Below are 15937 nucleotides of genomic sequence, written 5' to 3' on the forward strand. Positions count from 1 at the left end.
CTCCCTCAGAGATAGGGTGAGGAGTTCAGTCATTCGGGAGGGGCTCAGAGTAGAGCTGTTACTCCTTCATATTGAATGGAGGCAGGTGAGGTGGTCGCCTACTGGGTGAGGAGGACCCAAGGTAGATCCAGAACACGCCGGAGTTCCCAGGCCACATCTCTTGGCTGGCCTGGAAAATCCTTGGTGTTCCCCCAAATGAGGTGGAAGATGTGGCTAGGTTTCTCTGCTTAGGCTGCCGCCCCAGACAAGGACGGATGATTTATTGTTTCTTGTTATTTCAGATTTGCACTTTTATTGTGGTTATTTTATTGGTTGTCATTACCTGCAGAACAGTGTGCTTCATTAAAAATGCACGGCACAACCCTGTGCACAACACTTTTCATCTGCAATTTATTCATTTTTTAATGTTAATTTGTGATATTTTAATAATCTGTAAGCATCTTTTGTAGTAAGGTGTTTTCATATTTAATATCAGTTTATTCTTTTACTTCTGTGACCGTTTGGACTGTAACGTGCAGTGTTCATAATGAATGACGCGAGACACACAGTGAAACATTATTGAAGAACGTGACACTGCCCATTAAACAGTCCTCAAATTTAGCTCGATATCTGAGTGTTTCTTAGTTTTAGATTCGTCATTCTAACTTTTTCTTCTCTTTTAATCGACTGAGAAATAAGTCGTCACTTGCTGTCACTAGTAATAATGTGGTATTGTCACAGCCACAGACATCTAAAGCAGCCAGTCTCTGATGTGTGATCCAGTTTTCCATAGACATTTGTGTCCTGCAGTAACTAATGTAATTACACTAAGTGTCACACCATAAACTCCAGCCTTTCCTCTAAGAGCTACATTAGATTTGCATTCTTGTGAAATACAGACAAAAACAAAAAGAAAGTAGATCTGAATCAAAAGGAAACTTCAAGCGTACTTCTTGAATTAATTTCACAGCTGACTGGTTTTCTAATATTGCATATATCTATCACATATTTATTCTAATATTATTTTATTATTGATTGGTTTTGAGTTTGGTCTACATGGGTAGAGTTTTTATAACCTTCCTCTGGTAAATATTTCCTATCATCCTGCCTAAATGTGAGCAGCTGCATCACTGAATTCTTATTAAACTCATGTATATCAGGTTTTCACTACATTGCCTGGCTGGGTCATTAAATACCATGTCAAGTAAAAATATTTGCAGCATTTTTGTTTATTTGGTAAAGAGTTTGAGAGCACATACTGTCAAAACAAAATGTGATCTATTGCAGCATTTTCATCTCATCGGCATCAAGCTTAGGGCTTTCCTTTTAATTGATCCTCTTTCTAATCTCCCTCCTTCTCTCTCAGCTGGTCTGTGACACCCATGATGTACCCCATGTCATACGTGTTCAGTGTTCCCAGCACAGCCTACGTCTCTTTGTCATGTATCAACCTCTTCATTGGCATCAACAGCAGTGCAATTACCTTCATCCTGGACCTGTTTGAGAGCAACACGGTAAGTCCAGTGGGTTTGTTTCTACCACTTTCAACCAATGTTAATGTCAAACTCAATATTACATGTTGGGTTTCTATCTAGGCTCTGTATGGGTTCAACCAGCTGTTGAAGAGGGTGATGCTGATGTTCCCCCATTACTGCCTGGGCCGAGGTCTCATAGACATGGCTATGAACCAAGCTATAAGTGATGTCTATGCCCGCTTTGGTAATTATGAACCACGCAGACTCATACCCCTCAAATACATGGAGCTATAATATCCTACAACTGTGAACCTCTTTCTAGTAAAGAGGTCATCAGAAATCTCGTACCATACATTTGCCACCATGACCCGAAGCAGCTGCAGTGTTGTATCAGACTGCAAAGACTGCTTGGGCAACAAGATCCCCTGGAACAGAATCCGCATTATTGCTATGCAAATGTGAACTGAAGATGCAATGTGAAATATTAATGATGTGTATCTAACGGTTCATGCATTCCAGTGTTTTCTACATTAAATAGGCTGGAGAAACTTACATGAAAAGCACCAACTGGGAAAGTAGGATTTATAGGAATGTTGTTTTCACATTTTCTCAGGTGAGGACTACAGTCCAGATCCCTATAACTGGGATTTTATTGGGAAGAACCTGTTCTGCATGGGTGTTGAGGGATTTGTCTATTTCATCATTAATATTCTCTTCCAGTATCGCTTCTTCCTGAATAACTGGCAAGTAAATGTGTTACCAAACTTGTTAGATGCACATGAATAAATGCTATTTGAAATTTACACATGTGATGAAAGTCATTTTCCAGATAACACACGAAATCAAACCATGACTGAGTAGCAATTTTTTTTTCCACTGGCAGGATACCCGATTGCCCAAAGCCTCACATTTTGGATGAAGACGTGGATGTTGGAGAGGAAAGACAGCGAATTTATCAGAGTGGAAAATCAAATGACATTTTACGTGTGAGAGACTTGTCCAAGGTCAGTGTTTGTCTTTATTAGGACAAAAAAACAAAACTGATGAGAAAGATTTCAAACCAACTGTTTGAGCTTTATTTTTGTTCTGATGTTCTCTTGCCAGACTTACACAGGAACAATTATCCCTGCAGTAGACCGAATCTGTGTCGGAGTATCACCTGGAGAGGTTTGTAGAGGTTTGGTTAAACTGATATATGGTATGGTATGTTACCTTTAAGGCTGTCTTTTTCTGCTTCCAAATATCCACAGTGCTTTGGTCTCCTGGGGGTAAATGGAGCTGGGAAAACCACAACCTTTAAGATGTTGACTGGAGACATTAATGTCACCTCAGGAGAAGCCTCGGTTGCAGGTTACAGGTTCGTACCTCGCAGTTATTCCGTGCTGAATTTGAGCATTGATGTCGAATACATTTAGTTGCTGATAATCGCCGTTGTTTTAAGTCTCTGTGACGCTGGGTGAAAAAGAAGGTTTGATACACTTCACCTATCTGCATACATCTCTCACAGCATTTTGACCAATATCCTGGATGTCCATCAGAACATGGGTTACTGCCCTCAGTTTGATGCCATAGATGAGCTGCTGACAGGCAGAGAACACCTACACCTCTACGCCCGCCTTCGTGGAGTGCCAGAGTCTGAGATCAGCAGGGTGAGATGCAGCGAGATGCAGAACTAGGTCTGACAGTTGAAGGATGAAGTTTGACATTATTGTGAAACAGGGAACTTTATCCTCTTCTAACTTAGGTTGCAGAGTGGGCCATCCAGAAGCTGGGTCTCTCAGAATATGCAGGTCACAGTGCAGGGACCTACAGCGGAGGTAACAGGAGGAAACTCTCCACAGCCATTGCAATGATTGGCTGTCCTGCTCTGGTGCTGCTGGTGAGTCCAACAGTAACAGTGCTGGGCTGGATTAGTGGGTTATGAGTGGATATTACAGTTATAAGAATAGTAAGCAGATAATGGAAATAATTCAGATGTGCTAATTTGTTTATTGTTCCTGCACTTCAGGATGAGCCAACTACAGGTATGGACCCTCTCTCCAGACGCTTTCTGTGGAACTCCATCATGAGTGTAATTCAGGACAAAAGAGCCGTGGTCCTCACGTCACACAGGTAAAGCATATATTTTAACATAAACAAATACATACGGATAAGTGACATAAAAAGAAAAAGAATCTGAATGCTTGACCCTTACGTTCCACAGCTGTATTATGCTGTGGGGGTATTATGCTGACACATTTCGTTGCTTCAGAGCAGAAATGTCAAACTCACTTTACACTGTAGGCCAGCGGTCCCCAACCTTTTTCGCGCTACGGACCGGTTTATGTCTGACAATATTTTCACAGACCGGCCTTTAAGGTGTCGCGGATAAATACAACAAAATAAAACCATTACCGGTACCAAAATGGTACCCAAAAAAGACCCAAGGAAACAGAGTTAACGATAGAAACGATAAAAAAAATAATGCTAAAACCCGATAAAAACCCTGAAAACCATGAATTTCACACCCGAGCCGCATCTCTTGCAGCCCAGTATCAAACAACTCACGGACTGGTACTGGTCCTCGGCCTGGGGGTTGGGGACCACTGCTGTAGACCACACTGGTCTGTTCCAAAGAAGCTCCACTTTTGTCAGTGTAAAGAAGTTCTTACTCCATAAACAGATGCACAAAATCTTACCAGGAAACAGGAAATAATACTTTTGTCACTTAAAAATTTCTACAGGAAAACCATCCACCCTACCGCTTTAAAGTCCCCACTCCCAGATATTACCTCTGCCCTTTACAACTTACGCTGAGGCAATACTAGCAGTATAAAGTGGCCAAATAACTTACAAAGACACTTTATCTTGTTGTCATCTTCTGATTTCTCACCTGTCTCTCTGTATTATGGGAGTACACATCTGTATGTGAGTGAGCACGGCATCTAATTGTTATGATTTTCTTTCCAGTATGGAGGAATGTGAGGCACTGTGTACACGCTTGGCCATTATGGTTAATGGATCCTTCAAGTGTTTGGGAACTATTCAGCACCTCAAATACAAGTTGGTCATTTTACTTTATTATTTATTCATATAACAAAATACTTGATTTTCATTTTCCTCCTTTCCTATCCACCCACGTTCCAGTAACTATTTCACTAAAAGTGCCAGTCTTTTTACACACATTAGATATGGCGATGGCTACGTGGTCACCATGAAGATCAGGGCGTCTAAGCCCGGTTGTGCCCCAGACCTGAACCCTGCTGAAGCGTTCATGGAAAGTACCTTCCCTGGCTGCATCCAGAGAGAGAAACACTACAACACTCTACAGTACAAGATCTCCTCGTCCTCCCTGGCTAGGATCTTTCAGATGGTCCTGGCTAATAAAGAGAAACTCAAAATAGAGGACTACTCAGTGTCACAAACCACTCTTGACCAGGTAAATAGGTGCAGAAATACACAACACAATGAATTATAAAATGGAAAAAAGATCCATTTCATTATGTTGCAAGAGTTTGCATTTCGGTCTTATTTTAACCTCCTTTAGCATTTTGTGGCTTGAAAAATGTCTCCTAATTTTATGGCGTATGTAAACCTGCTGCTTTGATCAAATCTTTTTTTTTGTGTCTTTGTCCCTGCAGGTGTTTGTGAATTTTGCCAAGCAGCAGTCAAGAGAGGATGAAAGTATTGTATTGCATCCAAAAGCTGCTGGAGCCCAGCGATATATTGATACCACACCCATCAAGTCTTTGGAGAGGTGAACTTAAGTTAATGAGCTCAGCTGGAAGAGAGCTGATCATTTTTTATGTCATTGGCAGCCAGTGTTCAAAGTCCTATTGATGTGTGTACTTCGAGGGGACTGAAAGCTAGTAGGCATAATCGGGCCACCTTTTGATTTGAGACAGTCTGCAGAAAAATCCCTCCCAACCCAACAGACACCAGTGACAGGCGCATCATTTTTTGGATGCCAAAAGAGGATGAACTTTTGGTTTCCAACTTTTGGAGAAAAGAAGTCCTTTGTGTTTTAAATCCACGTTTGATGGAGTCTTTCCAATGTTGCAGTCGATCTGTTGCATCTTCTAACCTCACAGCACAGCCTGTGAAGAAGTCGATCCCTTAAACTGATTTGACTCGTGGCAAAAGCGCATGCTGCTCGATTTTGCTTCTCCGGTAAACAATGTTAGCGGGCTTTGACTTTTTGGAAACTGTGGAGCATTTCTGTGCCTGCCTGCTATTTGTTCCACGTTCTGCTCACCTTTTAGGCCTTTAACTGATGAAAAAAAAACTTCAATGTGGGTGTGTAAAGAAAGCATAGATTGTTTATATATATTTTTTTGCTTCAGATGCCAAGCAAGATTCACTTTCACTGCCTTCTTTAGATATGTGGAGTAAGGGCTCAGAGAAGCAAAGGCTTAGCACCTTATTGATGCGGTATTACTCGAAGTAACATGAGATTTATTGGTGATCTGTGCAATACAGCTTATAATCATTGGAAAATCCTTCTTGTGCTGTTAAATACATTTCATTAATATGATCTCTTTATGCCATTAATTTTTAATTTTTGCGCTTTGTCATCATGATTTGTTTGCAGCACCTAGTGTCATTAGAAGATGATGACGTGTTTCTGTGAGACAGAGTATAATAAATAATAAAGTGTGTTTTCTTTAAGCTGTGGACCTTTATTCAGACCTTGCATTCACTTTTATAACCAAAAAAAGAACAGTTTTAACCTGAGATTAGGTAATATAGGCTTGAGAACTGCAGCACTTATCACTGACTACCTGATAAAGTCTCTGTACATTAACGTCAGTACAGTTTGCACTTCTCTGGAGAAAACTGTCTGAGATACGCAATAGAAGGGCTTAACTTTAGCGTGATTAAACACCTGCTTTATCAGCGTTCCTCCTGAGAGCTTAAAAGTGATGTCGCACTCTTAAATGGATGCCGTGACATTTCAAATTTCTTCGTTTGCTTCCGCAGGCACTTTATGATGAGGATGAGTATGCTCAATTTCTTTCACTTACATGTAACTAGAAAACTTTCATCTCGTAATAAAAAGCAATACAACCTATGCTAACAAACCAATATGCAGTGAGCACTCCTCACTGGTTTCTCAAACACTCCTTAATATTCTGAAAGAATCAAACATAGAAAATCCAAATGTTAAAGCGTAGCTAATATGACAGGAAGAACTCTGAGTTTTATCACAATGCTCAATCAACCTCTGAGAAAGAAATCCAATCTTCTGTTGATATTAAACACTGCTATTATTGCTGACTTTAAAAGGTTTTTTAAAAGCCTTAAACACATAAACAGCCACATTATTGCTCTGTTTCCTCCTAGTTCAGCTCATTCATTTGTAGACAAAATTGCATAGTAGCAGCAGCAGCAGACTTCTTTGTTTCTTTGTATGCCGCAGAGGTTCATGCTTTAACCATTATCAAAGAATCAGAGGTATAATAGCCACTCGGAGACTGGGATAGTCCTTGAATTCCCTGATGTAGGCTCTGTGCTTTCCTTTGGCCCAGATGGTCATCTGAATAAACCCCAGTAATGTGTAAAATGCCACTGAAAGACAAAATATACAACATGTGGGGGATATCCAAGAGGACTATGCAGGCTTTCTCATCAACCATGCAGTTCCACAGTGGAATATATTTATGGACATGCTCACTTGGTGACAGCAAAAGGTGAAATGCAGCTCATACCTGGCAGACACTGGGTCATGATAGAAAAGCTCACCCAAGCTCCAACCTACAGTGTATGTCAAGTGTGCAGACAGACAGTGAGGTAAATGCTCAAGCATGAATGAAAATTTAATGCCAGATAAACAGTTCTGAATGCTGCGTGTTACCTCGTATGTGTAGTTTGGGCAGGATACAAAGAAAAAAAGCCAGGTGAAGGGGTTCTTATTTGGCATAGGAAATCTTCTACCCTTGGGTCCTGATTTTGCAAAAATAATTCGGACAGTGAATGGATTACATATGTATAATTTCATCTTACAGTATTTGAATTGATTGCTTAAACAACCTTCTTCATCCATGAATGTTAACAAAGCTCAGCGACTCACCATCTCCCCTGAGCTTATTCAGAGTCAAGTGAATGGAGAAGTTGCCCATTTCACACATCTAGAGCAGAAATAAACAAACCAGGAGTCTGTATTTGTGATATGCCAATGTAATTATTAGTATACGTACCACAAATAGAATTAATGCATAGTTGACTTGCAGTTCTCCGTATGCTGTGGAGAAAGACAGTTTGGCTTTGATATGATGAAAATGCAGGAGAAAAAGCAAAAACATGTTGTATGTGGCATACTCGGACTGACTTACATGGAGGCGTATAGAGAGGGTGGTTGATATAGTAAGCCAACCATGCTGAAAACCCCCAGTAATAGGCACAATTCTGAAAGAAGAAATGAGCACATACATAAATACTTAATGTGAAAATGAGCAGTGAAGTTCCAGTCCTCATAAAGATACTGTGTAGAGACTGCAAGTTAGATTCTGCATTGCCAAACCCAGCGTTGTTTAGCTTTATTATAACACTCATGAATTATAGTGCATTGAAGGACCTTGTGTGGATGGGCATTGGAAACTGGCAGTGCTATGTGCTACATGCTTGTCCCTATAAATAAGTATTAAAACATGAAAAAACAAAAACTGGTGCAGGACAGGAAAAATGAGGCCACACACTGTGAAAGAGAGGAGCTTATTATCAGAGGCTCTCCTCTTTAACTTTAGACGTTTCCTCACCTTGACTATAGTCCTGAGAGGCATGGTACCATGTGAGAAACGATGCACAAAGATTGTCTCTATCAGCCTCTTCGTGTAGTGGAAAGTATGACAGACGCAGGCCAGTCTGAGAGATAGAGCCAAGGGATAAGACTGGCTTCTGGCAACAAGTCATTCTCTTGAACAGTACATGTATACATATATATAACAGTTAGAATAGCATGTTTTCATCATAGAACAATTTTGATTTAGCCGTGGTGTGTCGTAATTTGTGCTGTAGTTGATATTTCATTTTCAACGTACGTGACAACAGGGTGGGGGCTGGAACTAAGTGCATATCTGTTTGAGTAAATGTAGGGTATTCGAAAATAGAAGAGGAGGTAGCTCAGAAGGGGCCCGATATACTCTGCAAGAAACACCTGAAAACAGAAGAATGGAAAAAAATTGACTTTCTTTTTTAATGTGTCACAGATTTTTAAAAAAACCAAACAACTGCCAATATGCCTTTTGAATTAATCATACCATAGTCCATCCTAATTGTGGACCAAGATCTTTGAAATACATGGTGGCAGTGGTCCCCACTGGTAGATTCTGTAAGATTTCATCATCTCTGAGTGACTTTCCTTCTGTATAAAAACAAAAACAACCTTTAGGCAAACAAATTCATCTGGAAAAATACCATAAAACATGTTTACTATCCAACAGAGATCATTGCCTCTAGAGGGCTTGAGAAATGGACATAATAGCTGAAATCTTCAGAGTGACACAGGCAGCGCTGTGCAGAGTTTCAGGTTTTCAGCACATGTTCTCTCTACTTGGAAGCTCCAGGGGGCACGGCCACAGATAATTTGCTCTACTAATTGGACAGCATTTTTAGAATATCCTGAGGGGTAACTGACACAAATAGATTTTAACCAAAGTTCTCTTGTCTAATTCTTAGCAGCAAGATCCCAGATATTCAAGACTAAAGCCTTCCAACATCATACATCAGGTTAGGCTGTATTTGCCTTTACAGTTTTAATTTGGGCTGAAATGAATGGACCAGTGATGCATATTAAATGGTCTTTAAAACAATAAAGGAGAAATGGACAAAAGATTTCATAGTTAAGATGACTTTGTGAAGATGAACCTTCTTGTTGCGAGGTGACAGTGTTTCCACTGTGCTGACATGGTTGTTCTGCTGGAGTGGTTGGGCTTGTGTGGCTGCTAGTGGAAGCGGCACGCTGAAATGTATTAATGGTTCACTGCTCATTGAAGTACACGATGAGTGAAAAGATAAATGTGTCAGAATTTATTGGATAACCTTTCATCAATAGCGAATGATCCTATATTCAACCAAGGATACTTTCAGGGTTAAGAGGTGGCGTATCATCAATTGTCCACATTAGTCTTTTTGATTAATCAAATTTTTTGCTTGACAAACACTAGACAGCGTGCACCTACAGAGGTTTAGGTTGTGTTTATTTCATTTACATCAGGTTAGATTCAATGGTGAATCTGAATTAGCCATGAGTGTGGCTGAAAGAGCACAGCATAGTGCGCAGCATAAAGTGCTGTGTGAAAAAACTGAATGTGGCTTGTAGTGTAAAGCACTTTGAGTGGTCAGCAACACTACAAAAGTGCTTTGGGGATTGAAGATGTGTGATCCTCTTTAAGGTTTTTCATTTCTGCTGCTTTTGCAGAATGTATCCAACTGTAGGTGATCACACACCATTTACCTCTGACCTCTTTCTGGTGTACCTTTAGCTCTCCATCAAGTCAGGAGCACACCTGAATAATACTTTTTTTCCTTTCTTTTTTTCTCCCCCCCCCCCTTTTTTTTCTTCTGAACACCTGAATAATACTGAACTGACAGGACCAAAGAAACCAAAGAAACAGAAGTCAGGTGTAGGCTTACTTTTGGAACCGTAACTAGGAACTGTGTTCCTCACATGTACCTTTCTTTCTATACTAACATAAACCTTCTCTCGTTACCTCTGCCATGGAGGTGATGTTTTTGGTAGCGATTATGTGGGTGTGATTCTGTCTGCAAACATGATAGCTCAAAAATGTTTAAATTATTGTGATAAAACTTTTTGGTGGTGTAGAGCGGGGTCGTATTAACAATCCACTAAAATGTACCTTATATCCAATGAGGTCATCTGAAGTCTTCAAGGTCAACTTAATGACTAATTAGTCAGAAAAGTGACAAAAAACCTTAGAACTTATGTCTTTTCCTTAAAAATTCTTTTGCCTTTGTTTGTATTGAAAACATTTAGAACATCATACCGGTATATGGGGATTCTAAATATCACATTTGACCTCTGACCTCACTTTTACATTTCAAATCTGCCTTTCTGTCAAGCTGACCTCCAAATGTGTTAAGTTTTTAATGAAAGTATAATATTATACAGTAAGCTTGAGTTATTCATGTCGTTATTTACAAATCAATACTTGTTTGTGTAATCAAAGTAAATATCTGCCATGCTGCCCTTATCTGATTTTTATTGCACTACAAACTTCTTAAAATATGTTTTTAAAAAAATCAAAGAAACCAAAGTATTATATACAAAATTATTCCCTTAAAAGTAAATACTGCCCACAGAGTGAGCTTCCTTGGCAGACCTTTGTGCTCTCACAGTGCTTCTTGTTTAAAGCTTTGACTTTATTGTGGCATCCAGTTTTGCATGTGTATCTAAAAGTTTATGGCCTGGAAAGTACACAATCTCAGACCAAACATTTCTACGTTCCAGTTTTTGTTGATTTATTGCAAAACCCAAATTCACGTCTTGATTCAAATGTACTGAGCTAGACATACAGTATTTAAGTCCCACCCCAGTTTTGTAAGTGTAGCATTGCAAAACAGCAGTAGGTGATGGATACAAACGTATCTATGAATGAATGAGTTTTAATTAAAATCAAGAGTATTTGTAGAGATGTTGGCCTTTATGAAGAACAAAGACCTCATACTTATCTATAAGGGTACTTGTGGGTAATGAGGTCCAAATATTTTAGACAGTTTGAAACTTGAACTGAGTTACCAGTCTTGGTACTTTGGGGCTACATTGCCTTCTGTAGTGTTTAATGCTATAAAATGCACGCACGCACGCGCACGGGCGCACACACACACAAACACACACACACACACACAGAGTAAATGCTATATTTACAACACAGCCACTTACTTGGATCAAGCTTCAGGGCCTGTCTTGCTGGATACCAGTGAGGATCTGTGCCGATCAAACGAGCACGTATGCACACACAAACACAGTCACAGTGTTGGACATAGCTGGTACCGCACACACAGTTTTTTGGCCTCAGACCCCAAAATAATTGATCACAATGGAATAACGTTGAGCTCTGCTACTCTGATAGATGCCGATGGCCTTGGGCTCGGCAGACATTTGGTAACATTTCTGACCAGACACATGCTGATGACAGAAGCACTGTGGGCTTCAGAGAAGTAAATAAAAAAATAGTTTTTTAGAAGGACAGCTCTCTGGTGAAGAGATTTAATAGGAGGAGCTGTAAGATATTTCATTCAGAGATAGTGTAATAATGTTTAACCACAAGCTGAAGGATTTGTTTACAGTAAACATGCAGTGAAAGATAATAAAGAACTAGGAGCACTGATCTTCTGTGTTTTATTGAATTAGAGTATAACTCAAGTTTTGTTCTATTTATTGACAGGGTTCTAGGTAACAGCAAGACTAACAAAATTACAGCAACATGTGCTTCTAACAAATCTAAACAGGCTGATTTGTGCGCTACATTACTATTATAGGCACTCACATGATTTGTGAAAAAGGCTCTTTATGTCTCCTACTGTCGAGTGGGGCTCCACCTTAATGGAACAGATAGTTTACAGTTATTATAAACTCAACTTTATGTGACACTCAACCACTAAATACAAATCACTGTGAGTCAGTGAGATTGAAAAGTCATTTTCATGTCCTTTTTTATTCATAATTATAAACTTAAGACGTATCCTGGGGGCCTTTGAATTGTGTTAAAATGTCAGCATACCTTATCTAGAAAGCAAAGCTGCTCCCTTGTCTTGGCATCAAGAACTTCCACCTGAAGAAAGAAAATGAGGCACCTTTATAATGTATATAACCCACAGAGTAAAAGCCAGATTTAAGATTTCTTTTCAGCTTTGTTGATCACAGTAGCACAAGATTAAATTGTATCGCTATTTTTAGTTATGCATGGCTTTCTTGCAGCTGTACGGTAGACATTGTTGCAAATGTAATCATCACTGTAAAAACACAATTTGAATAAAATATAAACACCTCAAATAAAATGTAGTCACGTCTGCACCAAAGTGTGTCCATTTGTCCTTAGTGATATGCTTTCTGCACACATTTGTTTTCATCTTAATTAGACCATGTCAGTGGTGATGTATAGCATATGCAAGGAGGGTAGGTGGGTGGGCCCACAATTTGCCCTGAAAGCACTCCATACTGTGCTGCTCAGCAGAGCTGTCCTAGCTAAATAGGTTCCTTTACTGGACAGTGTAATAACCCACTAATGGCTATCTGAAGATTTGCTGAGTGCACAGTCACAACAGAGGAAAGAGGATGAGGAAAAGCTCAACATAAAAGCCATCTGCTCTTTGGATATAGTGAATGAAGTTTTATAGGACATTTAATGCATACGGAGGTTTAAGTAAAAAGTTTAGCTACAAACTTCAGTGTTCCACATATAAAATGATTATTTCACCCTTTCACTCTTTGTGCTGTGTGCGAATGCTTGCAGGATCTGGAATCAAATCATGCTCATGTCTCAGCAAAGGGCATCATGGGAGATGGGATTGTTTTGCTTTCCATCTGCCAGCTTTCCCAGCTGCATTCTGGTGGCACACGCTGATGTATTAGCATGCTGGTAAAGAGCATCACGGTGTCGTTGGGTTGCACACTGTGCACTCAGATGTGTCATGCCTTTGTAAAACCGATCATTAGGATTTCCTGTCCTCCTGTGCGGGCGGCAGTGCTGACAGCACAGGCTGTACAGAACATGCACATGCTAGCAGAGGCCTTGGGGATGCAGGGGAAATTTAATAAGTATAGTAAATGTTTAAATGAACACTTATTTTATGTTTGCTGGGTAAAATCTGAGAAACTGAGCTTGCCAGCTTTTTAAATTTTTTGAAAAACATATTGTTTTTGGACTAATATAACTAACTGATAAAACTGAAGAAAACTCTTAACCACAATCTTCTTCTTCTAGCTGTTCCCTTTAGGGGTCCCCACACGTGCTCATCTCCCCCCTACCCTCCTCCATCTGCTCTGTTACATCCAGCCCTCTGCATGTCTTCCTTCATCCCCGAATCTTATCTGTGGTCTTCCTCTTTTCCTCCTGCCTCGCAGCTCCATATTCAACACCCTTTGTCAAGTATATCCACTATCCCTCCTCTGCACGTCCTTCTCTAACTTTGTTTCCAAACTGCTCAGCCTGAGCTGTCGTGCTAATATTTTCCTCTCTAATCACAAATCTAATCATCTCTGACACTTCCAACTTGGCCTCCTTTCTTTTGTTAGTGCTGCCGTCTCCAAACAATATATCATAGCAGGTTTCACCACCATCTTTATACCGTCCCTTTCACTCTTGCTACCATCCTTCTGCTACAAATCACTCCTGATACTTGTCACCACCTGCTCCACCTCGCCTGCACTGTCTTCTTCACCTCTCATGTGCACTGTCTGTTGTTTTGGATGGCTGGTATTTAAACTCATTAACCTTTCACTACCTCTACTCTTCATAGCTTCACTGTTCAGTTTAGTTCAATTCAGTTTTATTTACATAGCACCAGTTCACAACAATCCCCTCAAGGCTACTGTTGATGTGAACTGTCTTCCTCCCATCCAAAAACATGTATTCTGTCTTGCTTCTACTGACTTTAATTCCTCTTCTCTTCGGTGTATACCTCCACCTCTTCAGACTCTATTACACCTGCCCCATAATCTCACTATAGATCATAATGTGACCGACTGTGACATCACAGTCCACACATTCCTGCCTGACCTCATCTATTAGCCTGTATATCACCAGTGCAAACAAGAAGGGCTCTGAGCCAGCTTCACTTTGAACCCATCTGTCACTTCTACCGCACACCTCACCACTGTCTCTTTGTCTTCATAAATGTCCTGGATGACCCTCACATACTTTTAATTTCCTCATGCAGTACCACAGTTCCTCTTGTGGGACCCTATCATCTGCTTTCTCTAGGTCCACAAAGACACTTTTTTCCTAAACTGTTTGATCAGACAGTGTTAAATAGTTCACTGCTCTCTCTCCTAGACATCTCCATACCTCCACTCAGTAAACAGACATGCTGCTAGCGCTTAGGGCCCTGTTTAGTTTTATAAGATAGACAGACTAGACAGAGTTTCTCTTTCAGTCAAGGACAGTAATCGATTCACCTCTTAGTTTGTCTTAAATTTTTCACGTGTGTCTGACCCTGTACACTACACAAAAATAGACACAAATTGCTGTCCACTACTTAAATGGCTGTTTCGTGAAGTTGAAGATGAAGTTTGATGAGTGAAGGATGAAGTACATCTGAAAAGCCTCCAAGGCATCATGGTAAAGATACTCTCTTAAATATTGTAGTGCCAATCTCGAGGCAGCCTGAGGTTAAAGGAAAGTTAAACATTACGGCAAATGTGCTTCAATCCTGCAAAACCTCCTTTTTTCTTATATATCAGAAGTGGAGGATCAGTACCATTTTTAAAACTGTTCAATCAGTGTGAAGGTGGATTTTCTGGCTGTCTTACTGTAACGACTGGAAGCTTAACTATTTCAATATTTTCCACTGTGACTCAGTTTTTTCAATAACAGCTTCTGAGAGCATGGCACACTTCCCAGATCATGTTGTAATTAGCTCGAGTTCATAGGCCTGCTGCACTTACAGCAAATTACTTGTCTGCTTCTTCATTAGAGCTTGTCAGGCCCTTTGAGCCAAAGCTGAAAGCTACAGAAAAATCATAAAAACACCTCCAGCCCTGAGTTTATCTGGAAAATAAACTTGGACTTTATAAACTTTCTGGTCCCTTTAGAACAACATGTAATATTTTCAGCCTTGTCAAGTTCCCAAATTCGGCTGCACCTCTTATCACTCTGTAGAGTCCCTTGGTCAAGTGCCTTTCAGTAACTCACTCTATCAGGAAGTGGCAGTTGCCCATGTCATTTATTCAAGTAGCAGTAAAAGTGTGCATTGGCTTACCTCAAAGAAGGTGGTCCGGCTCATGGTGGTGGCTTATTTTTGATATGTCCTCTGTGCACACGGTGAAAGAATGGCCTTAACTATTAGTATGAGCAAACAAAACACATGCACACATCCCTCTCACACGTGCAGAAATCGCTCCTCTCCTTTCAAAGACAAACCCTGTACTGACCCTTATTCTTTCGAGTCTTCACCACACTCTCCCTCTCTGTCTCTCTCACCCTTCCTCTCTTTATCTGTGATAGTGCTGGGAACACAGAATCACTAGAGGCACTCTAGAGATCCTGCTCGTGCTCTTACTCTTTTCTTTTCTCCAACTTCCTCCTCCCCCCACCTCCCTCTGTCTCTCACTCTGTTTTTTCCCTGTTTGTTAAAGTATCTTTGGAGAACACTCTTGGCTCATAAGTCTATGTTGGCTCATGTAGCCACTGGAAACTGAGATGCCCAAGGAGTGGAGTATGCACAAGAACAGCAGAGTTTCAAAAATACAAAAGATGGCACAAAACTTGAAATTCTCCTGTGGATAAAATGGTCTGCTGCAGTAGCTAAGAGTGCAGAAATGGCAG

General features: G+C 40.3%; 2 protein-coding genes across 4 annotated transcripts in view; one reads left to right on the forward strand and one right to left on the reverse strand.

Annotated features, from left to right (window-relative positions):
- The window catches only part of abca4a (ATP-binding cassette, sub-family A (ABC1), member 4a), a 30986-nt gene extending 24885 nt beyond the window's left edge, over positions 1–6101 (forward strand). For all 3 annotated transcript variants that reach the window (XM_005461400.4, XM_019363093.2, XM_019363092.2), the window contains 12 exons: positions 1346–1493; positions 1575–1698; positions 2068–2197; positions 2338–2458; positions 2559–2621; positions 2705–2811; positions 2962–3103; positions 3199–3333; positions 3463–3566; positions 4404–4496; positions 4623–4872; positions 5075–6101. In XM_005461400.4, the coding sequence (XP_005461457.1) occupies positions 1346–1493; positions 1575–1698; positions 2068–2197; positions 2338–2458; positions 2559–2621; positions 2705–2811; positions 2962–3103; positions 3199–3333; positions 3463–3566; positions 4404–4496; positions 4623–4872; positions 5075–5194 (1537 nt within the window). In that variant the 3' untranslated portion in view covers positions 5195–6101. The remainder of the gene's footprint in view (positions 1–1345; positions 1494–1574; positions 1699–2067; positions 2198–2337; positions 2459–2558; positions 2622–2704; positions 2812–2961; positions 3104–3198; positions 3334–3462; positions 3567–4403; positions 4497–4622; positions 4873–5074) is intronic.
- tecrl2a (trans-2,3-enoyl-CoA reductase-like 2a) lies at positions 6092–15663 on the reverse strand. Its single transcript, XM_005461402.4, has 13 exons — positions 15372–15663; positions 12173–12223; positions 11939–11990; positions 11332–11376; positions 8690–8793; positions 8471–8586; positions 8189–8294; positions 7766–7838; positions 7631–7674; positions 7504–7561; positions 7288–7376; positions 7142–7187; positions 6092–7001 (listed from the first exon to the last, which is right to left on the reverse strand). The coding sequence occupies exons 1-13, from the start codon at positions 15393–15395 to the stop codon at positions 6874–6876; spliced, it is 936 nt and encodes a 311-aa protein (XP_005461459.1). The 5' UTR covers positions 15396–15663; the 3' UTR covers positions 6092–6873.
- Positions 15664–15937: the final 274 nt, after the last annotated feature.

This window comes from Oreochromis niloticus, linkage group LG9 (assembly GCF_001858045.2).
Source record: "Oreochromis niloticus isolate F11D_XX linkage group LG9, O_niloticus_UMD_NMBU, whole genome shotgun sequence".
Taxonomy (NCBI): domain Eukaryota; kingdom Metazoa; phylum Chordata; class Actinopteri; order Cichliformes; family Cichlidae; genus Oreochromis; species Oreochromis niloticus.